The sequence below is a fragment of the Humulus lupulus genome, chromosome 4, assembly GCF_963169125.1.
Source record: "Humulus lupulus chromosome 4, drHumLupu1.1, whole genome shotgun sequence".
In the NCBI taxonomy this organism is placed as follows: domain Eukaryota; kingdom Viridiplantae; phylum Streptophyta; class Magnoliopsida; order Rosales; family Cannabaceae; genus Humulus; species Humulus lupulus.
The window spans coordinates 239349090-239363320 of record NC_084796.1 but is presented as its reverse complement, the minus strand read 5'-3'; the positions used below and the strand labels follow the sequence as shown (position 1 = coordinate 239363320).

The window sequence follows — 14231 nt, the reverse complement described above, 5'->3', positions numbered from 1 at the left end:
TGTGGAGTTCCAGGTCGAGGACCACATATTTCTACGAGTTTTGCTATGCGAGAGGTAAGGAGGTTTGGGAAAAAGGGCAAGCTAAGCCCAAGATTAGGACCTTTTGAGATCCTGGAGAGGATTGGGCAGGTAGCCTACAGATTGGCTCTGCCACTATCATTATCAGGGGTTCACGATGTATTCCACATCTCAATGCTTTGGAACTACGTCTCAGATACGACCCATGTATTGGGATATAAGGATCTGGAGCTACAGACCGATTTTTCGTATGAGGAGCGACCAGTTCAGATCCTAGACAAGAAGGATAAGGTTCTGAGGAATAAGGCGATTCCTCTAGTCAAAGTCTTATGGAGGAATAGAAAGGTCGAGGAAGCGACCTGGGAGCTAGAGTCGACTATGCGGGATCAGTATCCCGAATTGTTCAAGTAAATTTCGAGGACAAAATTTTCAGATAGTTGTAACATCTCAAAAATGCTAATAGGGTTTAGTGCCTTGATTAGCATGTCGGGAGGGCATAATTGGATATATGTGTGATTGATTAAATGTGTGACTATGTCACATGCATGATTTATATGATAATATGAATATGTCTATATGCATGCTTATGGGTATTAAATATGCATGTAGGCCCGTTCTTGTTTATAAGGGCATATTTGTAATTTTGGCTTGTTGAGGGCATAAATGTGATTATAAGTGTTAAATGGTTGGGACCACATTATTATGTGGATATATTTGTAGTATACGGCTCGAGGCGATCCTAGTGAGCAGATTAGCGGAATAGTCACAACAAGATTTAATACCCAGCTTAAGGTGAGTCTAAGGGTATTTTGGGAAGTTTAACGTATATTTGGAATTTATCGAGTAACAGGTAAGTATTTGATAATTAGTTAGGCATGTCAGGATTAATTGGGAATTTGTAGGATGACTCGAGGAATTAGTGAGAATTGGGGATAATGACCGATTTGCCCTTATGGTCAACAAAGGGGCTGAGATAGTGTAAGGGGGTATTTTGGTCTTTATTGTTAAGGATATGGTAAAATAGGCATCAGGAAATAACCAGAATCATCATAAACTTTCTCAAACACTCCCTCTCCCTCTCTTGTGCCTTGGAAGTTTTGAAATTGTTGAAGGAAAAGCCTGGGAATTGAGCTGGGAAAACTGGGGAAATTAAGCTAGGAGTAGTCAAGGAATTGCTGAGGATTAAAGTTATTAACTGAGGTAAGATTTCAAATTCTAATCTGTTGAATTTCTAGTTGGGTTTCGAGCATGTTTAGGGATACTTGAGGGAGTGTCTGAATTTGGGATTTAAGGAAGATTGAATTAATGTTTTAGGCTATTGGTGTTGTTTGTAAGGTAATATTAAGATTTATGGACCTAATATTGGCTTGGGTATATGTTTAAAGTTGAATTTTAAGGCTGTGAGTTGGGAAAAATGCAGGAAAAACCCAAAGATTTCTAGCTTCACGGGGGCGCACCGCAACCCGCATGACCCAAAAGGCCATTGGGGGCTTGTTGTTTTGTGGGCGAGTCGCGACCCTATAGGGCGAGTCACGACCCGCCTACCCCTGGAGCTAGGGGCTGGCGCCTCTGACTCGGGCAAGGTCACGGCCCGCCTAAGCAGCCTTAGCCAAATTTGGTCTTTAGGCTCAGGGACTTTAACCTAAGTGCTCGGGACGAATTCTACTACCCGATTTAGTAGAATTCGAGGTCCCAGAGGCTAGTATTTTATTCCAAAGCATTTAATTGGATTAGATTTTAATAGTTATCCATTGTTGCTTGTGACTAGGGTTATCATTAAGGCTCGAGATTAAGGATCGTGCTCAAGACCGCTCCACATCCTCCGCTCAGGACTCAAGGTAAGAAAATTGTACCTGAGTTGTGAATGGGATTGGGATTTCCCTATATATGAATATATGCAAGGTTATAAATGTATTAGTGATTGGAAATATCAGGATAGGCAGGTTAGGTCGTACTGATTTTGATTGAGTGTTTCGCAACCTGTATATCTGTTATGTTTGATATGAAAGTGTAACGTCCCACGTCATTATGGCTGCTTCTGGGATGACGACTGGCCCTACAAACCAACACGAATCTTTCTCGAGTGCTTTGTCCTCACTCGTATGCTTCCTGGGAAAACTTCCCAGGAGGTCACCCATCATCAGATTGCTCTAGGTCAAGCACGCTTAACTTTGGAGTTCTCAAGTGATGGGCTACTAAAAAGAAGATGCATCTTGTTGATATAAGTAGTACCCATCAATCCGTTTAAGCCATCTTCAACTGTATAGTCCCATACCTACACAGTCTTAGAATCATCACACTTGACCTTCCCCAAGTGGTGTGGGATTGCATAGCTTTACCTGGTCTTTCCCCTTACGGATCACGGGATTCTGACTGTCACACAAAGTCAAGCCTAACTAAGTCGGGGCTGATGTTAAGCGTATTGACGCAGCTCGGCCTAAGCGAGTTGGGATTAGCTAAATAACTAAAGGGCTCGGCCTAAGGGTGCTGACCCCTAATTAATTATATCGAGATTGAATTATATGTCTGGATTAAATTGTTATTGCTGCCTAGCTTAGTACTTGTACTCTGTTGTTGATTGAGTTGGTTGATCTAAAGTTTACTATGCAATTTGTTGTTGTCTATGCAGGTAAAGGAAAGGGAAAGCTGGACCAGCCATAAGTTGGAGAGGTTTTGGGGCGGGGTGTACATCGGTAACTACTCGACCGCCACGACCGAGGGATTTATAGGGACTAGAGCCAAAATTTGTATTTTTCCATTTAGGTTGTTTGCAGTTATATTTACTTTAGAGGGTTGTATCCGCCTTGTAAACATTATTTTTGGGATCCCGTGTATCAAACTCTTAATTTAATGAAAGTTAACCATTTTACGATCAAAAAAATTTAACCCTAACCTGTCAATTGACTTTAGAAACACGCTTATGTTCAAACGACTTGATTAGCAAGTCTTGCACTATTTTAAACACACAGTGTAACAGTCTTGGTTATCCAAGGCATTACATCTAAGTTGTTAGATTTGATACATAATTATTTATGTGAACTTAATGGAACGTTGACTAGAGGGCGAAGTAGATATTTTATTACTTTCATTGATGATTGTTCTAGGTTCATATATGTATATTTGCTTAAAAATAAAGATGAAACATTTGATGTATTTAAGGTGTATAAAGCGGAAGTTGAAAATCAACTTGAAAGGAAAATTAAAGTGTTTAGAAGTGATAGGGGTGGTGTATATTTTTTAAATGAATTTAACTTGTTTTGTGAAGAACATGGAATAATTCATGAATGTATAACCCCTTATACTCCACAACAAAATGGTATAGCGAAAATAATAGAATATTTATTGAGATGATTAATGCTATGTTATTACACTCTAAATTGAATTTTAGTTTGTGGGGTGAAGCCTTGTTATTCGCTTGTCATATTTTGAATCGTATTCCCATGAAGAAAAATAATATATCTCCATATGAGTTATGGAAATGAAAGAAACCAAACATTGGTTATCTTAAAGTGTGGGGGTGTCTTGCTTATTGCAAGAGCACCGATCCTAAAAGGACCAAGTTGGGTCCAAGGGCTATAAGATGTGAATTTGTGGGTTATGCCCAAAATTGCAAAGCTTGTAGATTATTAGACTTGGAGTCTAATGTAATAATTGAATCTAGAGAGGTTGAGTTCTTTGAGAACATGTCATGTGATGACAACAAGTTAGAACCAATTCAAACTAGAGAGCCTCAAGAGGAGACTCCTAGAATAGTTGGTGAGCAATCTCAATTGCCTAGAAGGAGCCAAAGGCTCAAATATTTGGGATCAAGTGAGAAGTGTTCTCCAGTAGAGACACTATACCTTATTGAAGGTGATAATTAGGAAGTAACTTGGAAACTTCCAATAGTACTTCGAATAGAAGATGATCCCAAAATCTTCAAAGAAGCAATGTCCTTAAGAGAGTCCGCTTTTTGGAAGGAGGCAATTAATGATGAAATGGATTCAATTATGTCAAACCACACTTGGGAATTGGTTGAAATTCCAAAGGGGTCCAAAACAATTGGGTGCAAATGGGTATTTAGAAAGAAATACCATACCGATGACACCATACAAACCTTCAAGGCTAGGCTAGTAGCAAAAGGATTCAAACAAAGAGAGGGAATAGATTACTTTGACACATATGCACCGGTAGCAAGAACTACCTCTATAAGGTTGTTGTTTGCCTAATCATATATATACAACATTTTTGTTCACCAAATGAATGTCAAAACTGCATTCCTAAATGGGGATCTCAAGGAGGAGGTCTATATGGAACAACCGGAAGGTTTTGTTCTTCAAGGAAATGAACATAAAGTGTGTAGACTTGTCAAATCATTATATGGTTTGAAACAAGCTCCTAAATAATTTTATGAGAAGTTTGATAAAGTCATTGTTTCTAATGATTTTATACACAATAATGCGGACAAGTGCTTATACTATAAGACTTGTGGTGATTTGGTCATACTTGTGTGTCTATATGTAGATGATATGTTGATTTTGAGAAATGATAAGAAAGGAATAATAGAAACGAAGAGGTTTCTATCTTCTAACTTTAAAATGAAAGACCTTGGAGATGTGGATACCATTCTAGGTATCAAAGGTAGAAGGAATAGTGGGGGTTTTGTGTTGAGCCAAACCCACTATGTTGAGAAAATGCTCGACAAATTCAGTCATCTCAAAATCAAAGAGGCGCATACACCATTTGATTCAAACATGATGTTTGAAAAGAATGAAGAAAGAGCGGTGGCTCAAATGGAATATGCAAGTGAAATAGGTAGCCTAATATATGTTTCTCATTGAACAATAGTGGATATTGCATATGTGGTTAGTAAACTTAGTAGGTTTACTAGCAATCCAAGTATCAAGCATTGGAAAACTATTGAGAGAATTCTTGGCTATCTTAAGGGTACCAAAGAGTATAGTCTTCACTATACAAATTTTCCAAAGATACTTGAAGGATATTCCGAAGCTAATTGGATATCAGGAGTTGGAGATAATCTCTCCACCACTGGTTGGGTGTTTATTCTTGGAGGATATGCAATCTCATGGGACTCCAAGAAGCAAACGTGTATATCACATTTAACCATGGAATTAGAGTTTATAGCTTTAGCAGCAACCATCAAAGAGGTTGAGTGGCTTATAAATCTCAAGATGGATATTCCTTTAACCACGAATATGGTATCAACAATTTTAATACATTGTGATAGCCAATCTGCACTTGCTAGAGCATATAATAGTGTGTATTATGGAAAGTCTAAACACATTAGTTTAAGGCATGAATATGCGAGACAATTGATTCAAGGTGGAATCATATTGATCTCATATGTTAAGACAAGTGAGAACATAACAGATCCATTTACAAAACCTCTTGTGAGAAGGTTAGTAAGTTCTACTTCAAAAGGGATGGGATTGAAACTCCTAGAAGAATATATTCACCAATGATGGAAACCCAACTCTCAACTTGTACAAATCAAGGGAAAGAGTTCAATGGGTAAGAACAAGTCATTGATAAGTGAATAGTTTCAACACTAAAATTTATATTGAGTTCCATCAGAGATGGTTAGTGTTGGTTGCTACCGAGTTAGGGTTAAGCCTTGGGCTTTTAATAAAGTTTAGTTGAGTGCAACAAGCATCTATAAATGTAGCAAAGATGTTGTAAGAACTTCACCTATGTGGACTTAGAGGTGGTGTCGCCTTTCATGGGAGTTGGAGTTTTTCCCCAAAAAGTTCATGAAGAGATGAGCACATGGCCATGATAGTGCTAAGCGAGAAAGTGGGTAAAATAAAAGATGTGGTGGAGGTGTGTGGGGTATCACCGGCTTTAACATATGGAATTCTTGGTTCAAGCTTTAAGTGACTAATGATTTCGATAAGATCTTGTGGTATTTTCACTAAGGTAAAGTTCAAACCGAAAGGCACTTTATTTTATGCACCAAAACTGTTTTAAGCTAGAGAATGTGGCTTGTATTTAACCAAATGGGGGGTTGTTATGATTGGTTAAATACAAATGATAAGTGTTAAAATACAAGCAAGGTATAAACACTCAGTAAAATTCATATAATGAAGATGTGAAATTTGAGCTTCAATTGTAGGCACTTATAAAATGCAATTTTGGGTCCAAAGTGATGCATGAGAGTATCTAAGGGTTCCCAAAAAGTTTGATAGCATTTAGAGCATTTTTAGGACTTTTGAAGTGTCCAAAGTCAGAGAGGGTGGCGATACGTCGCCACCCAAGTGAGAAGACATCACCCGAAGCCTAAGGTTTCAAGAAACCCTAACAGGCGACGCATCACCTGCATGCAGGCGACGCGTCGCCTACTATAGTATGTGAAATTACGTAAAATGCTCATAATGACCTGTTTTTCAAGTCTAATCCTATTGGTTAGACCTAATGATAGTGCCTACTCTATATAAGAGTTAAAATTAGTATTTTGGAAGACTTGATCACTCTTTCCAATCTCTCTCTAGCTTCAAGAATCTCTAGTTTTTCTCCAAGAACTCTCCAAGAAAGTGCTTGAATTTGAGAGTTGAAGGCTTGTTCAATCTCAATCCTCATTTCCTCAAGAGAAGGCCTCAAGCATCCATGGTGGTTGGGAAATAGAGTATTAGGATAGTGTTTTGCAACGTGTATAAGCCTTGATTTGTGTTTTGGTTTGCTCAAAGTGGTGGTCTTACTTAGGGTTTGGAAGCTTCATCAAAGTTGAAGAACAACATTGATCTACTTGGATTTGCATGTTCTTTCTCAATCTTTTTTAAGTCTCTGTCAATCCAAATTTTGTGTAGATTCTATTTTTTGAGGTGGTGTTATCTCACTCTCCCCCAACACAATATGTCATCCCATAATTTTTTAATCAACCTTGATCCATTTTTCTTGCAATCGAAAGATACAACCACTAAAGGATGTAACCCCCTTAGGTTCATCTTTTCTTATCTCATAAAATGAGATGCTCAACACTTAAATGAGAAAATTTAAATTCTCAAATAATTCTTTTTATTTGCCAAATAAATGGTAACTTATCACAACATAATAGGATAAACACATTCCTATACTTTATTTATCATATAACCCACTACATTAATATGATAACTCGCATATATACATATGGTTAAAACCCAAGATGTTGAAATATCTTCTAATCTAACCACTATATTTGCAAAAGCAAAGAAGATTACAAAACAGTGAACCTCATTTATAAAATTTTCTTCTACTCATTTCTATCACTATATGGAATCCATTAGATCTTCTAAGAAAAAACAAAGAAGAATTGATAGCGAAAATATAATGCACAAGTGTACGCAATCGATTCAAGTAATATAGATAGTAAATAAGAATCGTTCCCACGGAGACTATCAATCAAGTACCAATAACCAATTCTAGCTTTCTATTTGGCTGTCGAAAATAGAGTGATTTTTAAACTAAAACTTAAAATTGAAATAAAATGTGCAATTATAAAGATTGATTCAATAATTAAAAACATAGGGTATTAACTTCATCAACTTTTCAACCTGTTAAAGTTACTAATCATCACATATAATTCTTCAATTTCTATCCTAATAGCAGGTTAACTAAAACAATCCTAATTCTTTTTCAAGATAAAAAGATCTCAACCTATATGCAAACTTTCTACATATATGTGATAAGTTTTAACATATAGCAGGCATGAAGCATAGAAACCCTAAACGCTACACAAACCCTACAGGTACTCCCATCCTATATGGAATTTATGTCTATATGATTATAGAATATTAAACTCTCCCCTCTCGGATCTGGAATCAAAATCATAAATCATGTAATAGCGATCAATTATCCACACGCATTAAGCACAAATCATATAGAGAGAGGATAGAAGAAGAAGAAGAAGAAGAAGAAGAAATTATATGAACTTCATAGTAAATTAACAAATATCTAAGTGACTACATTAAACCCTAGAAAAGTTGTTTAGTTCATAATAGACATAACTAACACAATAAAATAGATGATCAGAAATATAGAATTAAGATACTAAAAATTGAGATAAAAACGGAAGAAAAATAGAGTATTAGAGTTAAACAACTTCTAATCCCGTAATGAAAAAAACCTCCTCACAAATGACCTAAAATTTGCACTTAAGCAAAACACGTTTTCCCTTTTGGTGAGGCGGGCAGTGACTTGATAGACCAAGTCGCGGCCCGTGCATTTTCGTGCAACTTCACTCCGTCTCTAGAAGTTCAGGCGTCGCGACTTGATAGACCAAGTCACGACCCATGTCTTTTTGGTCCCCTTTGTTGATTCTCCTCTGCCTCCATCCGTGCTGCGACCCAAGTGTCCAAGTTGCGACTTATGGGATCCTTTGTCCTTTCATAGCCTTTTCAACCTTCGTTTAGCACCAGATTCATCCTAAATGTTCCCGACTCTCCCGAACTCACACAAAATGGCCAAAAGCTCCCCAAAATACCCAATTTCATCACTAAATCTGCTCATTTCCTCTCCATTCTCAAATTCATAGCAAAAACCTGGAAACAAAACAAACACAAGTATAATACCGCACAAAACCCACAATTTGACTCGAAACTAAGACTAAAAAACACTCTAAAACTACCCAACATTACCTTGTCTTACCATCTTTTCACAAGATTTCTATGGTTTCTCCTTCCATTGATTGTTAGAGATAATAAAATAGTCTCAATGGAAAATAGTAAGACTATTATAACTATAAGCAAGAGAATACAAAAAACAAGATGATGATTAAATAAGTTTACAACTTTATTGCAAAAATACAAGTAAATATAGAAATAAGAAGATGAAATAGAAGAAATCACAACTCTATGAAAAAAGTTACAAATAAACTAGAAATAGTAAAGCAACATAGGTAGAAGAGGATACAACTCTTACAACAAGAGGAAATAGAAGAAGGATGGTAAGATGAACAATAGAAGAAATAATAAACAATAAGAACAATGAAATAAATTCTTCTCACTTACACAACCAAAGTGAAGAGCATTGGGGATCACCAACTTAAAAAAGGTTTACAACCTTAGTCCAAAAGCTTATTTCCCTTATCTCAAGCACTAAGGGATTCTCTCAATATTGGGTATTTCTAGCCAAGTGCTCTGGTGGATAGAAATAGTGTGTCTTACAAGTGAGCATTAGGCTCCTATTTATAGAGTTTGAGAAGCCCTTTGAATTTCAAATTCTACCAACTCTCATGGCCGTTACCAATGTTTAATTTGATGTTTATGAAATTAAAATGAAGATTTAGGAGTTACTTGGGGTGTTAGAACCGCTCAAATTGGAAAAAACTGAAGAAAAAAAATTGGATGTTAGCACCTCTAAATGATATTATTGAAGATATCTGCTAACTCATTCACTTTCTTGTCACATATTTATTGGCCACATGTGTTAACCAAGGCATATTATAAGTGTATTTTTATATCACACAACAAGTTCTTTCTAGATTTTTTCTTATTGCAACTCAAAAGATATGATGGTATTCTTGGTACTCAATGATTAAGCATACTCGGGCTTATTGAGTGAGATTTTTTATACAAATATTTATGAAATTTAAATTACATAGAAAATAGATTATCTTGCAAGGTACATCATATCATTAGTTAGTTACAATAGGAAACTAAAGTTTGTTTTGTATTAGTTTGTCTGTTGTAACCGAATACAATTATTAGTTCTATTGTTGTAGCTTTAAATACTTATTCTTGTAGCTTATTTCACTAATCAGAAATAAAAAAAAACCAATTTTTTCTCTCTATTTTTTTTATGATACTTTCTTCACTTTCTTACAGCTAATACAAGATTTATTCAACTACTTTCTACTCAACTTCAATCTTCAAATCATATCTCAGAGGATCAACCTATTGTTTCTAACTTCACTGGTATGACTTCTATCATTTCCTCTCATACTTGGATTATTGACACGGGTGCTACTCATCATGTTTGTAGTGATTTATCTCTGTTTCACACTATTTCTTCTACTCATATTGCCTCTATTTCTTTACCCATTGGTCAATCTGTTCCTAAGGGGGAGATTATTATGCTTCAGAACCCGATGTGCAAACTTAATAAGTCTCTCTATGGTTTAAAACAAACTTCAAGGCAATGGTATGCAAAGTTTTCATGTATTTTGCTATAAAAATAGTTCAAACAATCAACCATGGATCCCTCTTTGTTTTTCAAACATGAAGCTTTTGTTTTTATAGCCTTATTAGTATATGTGGATGATGTTATCATTGTTGGGAACAATTTAGAAGCTATTGAGTAACTGAAACAAGATCTTGACAAGAAATTCAAGCTTAAAGACTTGGGAGACTTGAGATATTTCCTTGGTTTAGAAGTAGCTCAAATAGAAAAGGAGATTTTCATTTATCAAAGGCCTTATGCTTTACAGATTCTCGAAGAAGCTGACTGTTTAGGTACTAAACATGTTAGTACTCCTATGGAACCTACTTTGAAGTAAAGTGAAAATGAAGGAGATCTCTTGGAGGATCCAGGTGTGTATAGGAGGCTTATTGGAAGGTTACTCTATTTGACTATAACAAGGCGTGACTTGTGCTATTCAGTAAATAGACTTAGTTAATTTTCAGCTAAGCCTCGTCAACCTCATCTTAGAGCTGCACAAAGGGTTTTACAATACCTAAAGTCTGCTCCCAGCCAAGGTTTGTTTTACTCATCCAAATTTGAAATTAGATTAAGAGCTTTCACGGATTTGGATTGAGGTACTTGTCAAGACACAAGAGGTTCTACAACTGGCTTTTGTGTATTCTTGGGAGAGTCCTTAATTTCAGGGAAGTCTAAGAAGCAACATATTGTATCAAGGTCTTCAGCTGAGGCTGAATACAGGGCTATGGCGAATACCAGCTGTGAGTTGACATGGTTGCTGTCATTACTGAAGTAGCTAAAAGTTGAGCATGATAAACCAGTTGTTATGTACTGTGACAATCAAGCAGCACTTCACATTGCTACAAATCCAGTCTTCCACGAGAGAACCAAACATATTGAAATTGATTGTCACATCATTAGAGAAAGAGTTCAGTCAGGGAGCATAATTATATTTCATGTGTCAACACTGGACCAAATTGCAGATGTATTAACTAAGGCACTCTTTCCAAGTCAGTTTGGTCATTTAATTGGCAAGATGGATTTGATGAACATATGTAGTCGTATTAACATCATATTGTTAGTTAATTACAATAGGAAACTAAGGTTTGTTTTGTATTAGTTTGTCTGTTGTAACCGAATACAATACTTAGTTGTATTGTTGTTGCTTTAAATACTTCTTGTTGTAGCTTATTTCAGAAATCAGAAATAAAAAGCCAATTTTTTCTCTCTTTTCTTCCGATACTCTCTTCACTTTTTTTACAGCTAATACAAGGTTTATTGGGTGTAAGGAAACATATAGCCATATTCTGTGACAAGTAGTTAAGGAGAATGAGGTTTGGTTATAAATGATCGCTGCCAAAATGGTGCACTCTGTCCAGCACATCTCTCATCCACAACTTCTACTCCTTCAAATGACTTATGTGATCATAAGATTCCTCTATAGCCTTGCCATAAACATTTTTTAGTTAAGTCATATCAATATCGGCATTTCCAAAAGGAAGAGACACAGAAGTTAATAGCTACCATGTTTGACAACTCTTATTCTACTCTGGTGATCTTAGTGTAGAAACATGATGCTTCATGGCTTATTCTGGTTGTTTCTTAGATTTCGTTCTCTTTAGATTATTACTGTTCATTTTGTTTATTTGTTTGTTTCTAATTTAGATTTTTCCTTGTGTGGAACTTAGTAGTAATTGTTATTGATTTTTTTTCTCTGTATATACATACTATTATTATTGATACTTTGATTTCTATTAACGACTAGGGCTTTGACTTGTACGTCGCTAGTTTTAGAGTGTTGCTATTTTGCACATTAAGATGTCAAACAACACACAAAGTGTCATATCATAATTGATTATCGATACTATATAATACTTATTAAATTCAAATATGAGTGATCCGATATGAAATTGCACCAATAGCAATACGTCACCTCCTTGTATTATTGGGCACCAGTCCTCTTGTGCCCTTAGCAATTCTCCTATTTTTATGGTCATTATTTGTACTAGACTTAATTTGTGTTAAAATATATGTAGAAATTTAGCACCAATGATTGTCCAAAGATCTCAAGTTCAAAGAAATTTTCTTTCACATTTCAAATTTATTTATACACATACACAAATATCCCCAAAACTGTAACGTGTGGAGTAATTTACAGTCGATACATATAAAAAAATCATCATTATTATAATCTTTCAAGTCTCAAAATTTGATTGATGCCCATTACTACGAAATTAAATCACCATCATTATTATTATTATTATCCTATGTTCATGGTTTTGCTTTTTGTTCCATTACTTTTCTTTAACAATCAAAGGCTTCCTCTCTCTGTCCCTAACCCTCTGTTTCAGTTCATCCAAAACTCCACCTTTCTTCGAACCTTTTCTCGCAAACTTCTTGATCTCCGAGCACAACTCTGTGATCTGATTCATTAAATCCCGCCCTCCAAACAAATCACGCGCCGAAAATGTACTCTTTAGCCCAGGAGTTCCTTTCGCTTTTGATGAGTTTTCTGGCAAATTTTCCTCTTGCTTGTTCTTCTTCACATTCCATTTCCCAAATGGCAGTGGATGCGAAATGTTTGGATTACTGTTCTCACTGTTTTCTTCGAACTTTCCGGGAAAATTGAAACCTTTTGTTTTCTGGGACTTTGTTTTCATAACATCTCTGAACCACGCAAGGAAAAATAGTGAAAATTAAGCTCAACAACAATAATAATAATCAAAAAGAAAAAGAAACGTTTGATTCTTTTCTTCTACTCCTTCGTACCTTTGATTTCTAGCCCTAAATGGAAGAGCTTCAGAAACCGATAGAGACCTTAAAAACTTGACCTGAAAAATAAAATTGAAATTTATCAATAGATTTATGAAAAAAATGAAATTGGCTGACAATAAGATAAAAATATAAACCTTGGAATTTTGTGTTTGTTTAGAAAAATCTTCAACAGTCTTGGGATGCTTACAATCTGTAAGAGAGAGAACCAAAACAATAAAGTTAAAAACATATATTAGATTTTCTTAGTAAGTTTCTCAACAACCAAACAGGGTCTTACTCGAATTGCAGAACCAAGCTTCATCATCTTCCACAAGCTCATCTGGAGCAGACAAGTCAACCCATTTGGGAGCTTTGATGTTCTCGTACGTACCATCTTCAACGAACACGGATTCGATGCTATTCCAATCGATGTTTTCTGGGTCCATTTCTAAACCAATCTGCAAAAAAAATGAAAGAGAAAAATCAATAGGAATTAAAGAAAAAGAAAAAAAACAATAACAATGTAATTCTGAATTGGGTTATCGATAATGATAAGTATTATGATGATTGAGATTTGGACAGAGCTTTTGAGAATCTGAAAATGGAGCTCTGAAGAAGAAATAATATGCATAGGTTTTTTTCCAAAAAAGTAACGTCAATCTTAGCTGCCTTAAGTGCTTATTCTTTTAAAAGCATTTTCGACCGTTGGGACTTGATGAGTCTTTCTATACCCTAATTTTCTTATTATTATTATTATTTTCCAACTTCAATGCTGGTTAGTACAAATAGAACACAGATTTATTATGTAAAGTGGGGGGAGCCAAATTATTTGTAAAGGATGGAGCCAATTAAGGTCCATTGGGACACGTGCCCTCCATAAATTTAAAACTAAAAAAACTTATGCATGAATACATATTTTACATATAAAAAATGGTTTATAACTTTTTAAATGATGTGTTTCTTACAATTATTCTAATAGACGGCTGAATTCGATTTTGATGAAATTTTTTTGAACTAAAATTATAAATAATTCATCAAATTAATAACTTAGAAAGAAAAAATTCAATCATTATGTCTAACAATTGTGTTGTTATATTCAATTTTTTTTCATCAAAATTGGGTCTATGAGTCTATTTGAACTATTTTACAAAACATAAGATCCAAAAATTAATTTGTCAAAATACAAGTTTCAATCAGGTAATAAAACAAAATACAAAGTCGAAAAATGTATGACGCCTATAAAAAATAAATTGATATATGTGACATATTCATTATAAATATCATTTTTGCCTCCCCAAAAAAAAAAACTATGATTGATTCAAAGTGCCCTTAAATGATTTGTAATGTTA

The 14231-nt window shown here is 35.2% G+C and overlaps 1 protein-coding gene across 1 annotated transcript; it reads right to left on the bottom strand.

Moving 5' to 3' along the window:
- Nucleotides 1-12199: 12199 nt before the first annotated feature.
- LOC133829471 (uncharacterized) lies at nucleotides 12200-13615 on the bottom strand. Its single transcript, XM_062259194.1, has 4 exons — nucleotides 13181-13615; nucleotides 13038-13093; nucleotides 12898-12959; nucleotides 12200-12795 (listed from the first exon to the last, which is right to left on the bottom strand). Exons 1-4 carry the CDS (start codon nucleotides 13326-13328, stop codon nucleotides 12423-12425), a joined length of 639 nt encoding a protein of 212 aa, XP_062115178.1. The 5' UTR covers nucleotides 13329-13615; the 3' UTR covers nucleotides 12200-12422.
- Between the last annotated feature and the right edge of the window lie 616 nt (nucleotides 13616-14231).

Excerpts from the sequence above, each read along its gene's own strand:
- LOC133829471 (XM_062259194.1), bottom strand. The coding sequence starts at position 13,328 with ATGGACCCAGAAAACATCGATTGGAATAGCATCGAATCCGTGTTCGTT. Across the intron at positions 13,094-13,180 it reads AGCTTGGTTCTGCAATTCGA|ATTGTAAGCATCCCAAGACT; the intron begins GTAAGACCCTGT and ends TCTCTCTTACAG. Across the intron at positions 12,960-13,037 it reads AACAAACACAAAATTCCAAG|GTCAAGTTTTTAAGGTCTCT; the intron begins GTTTATATTTTT and ends TTTATTTTTCAG.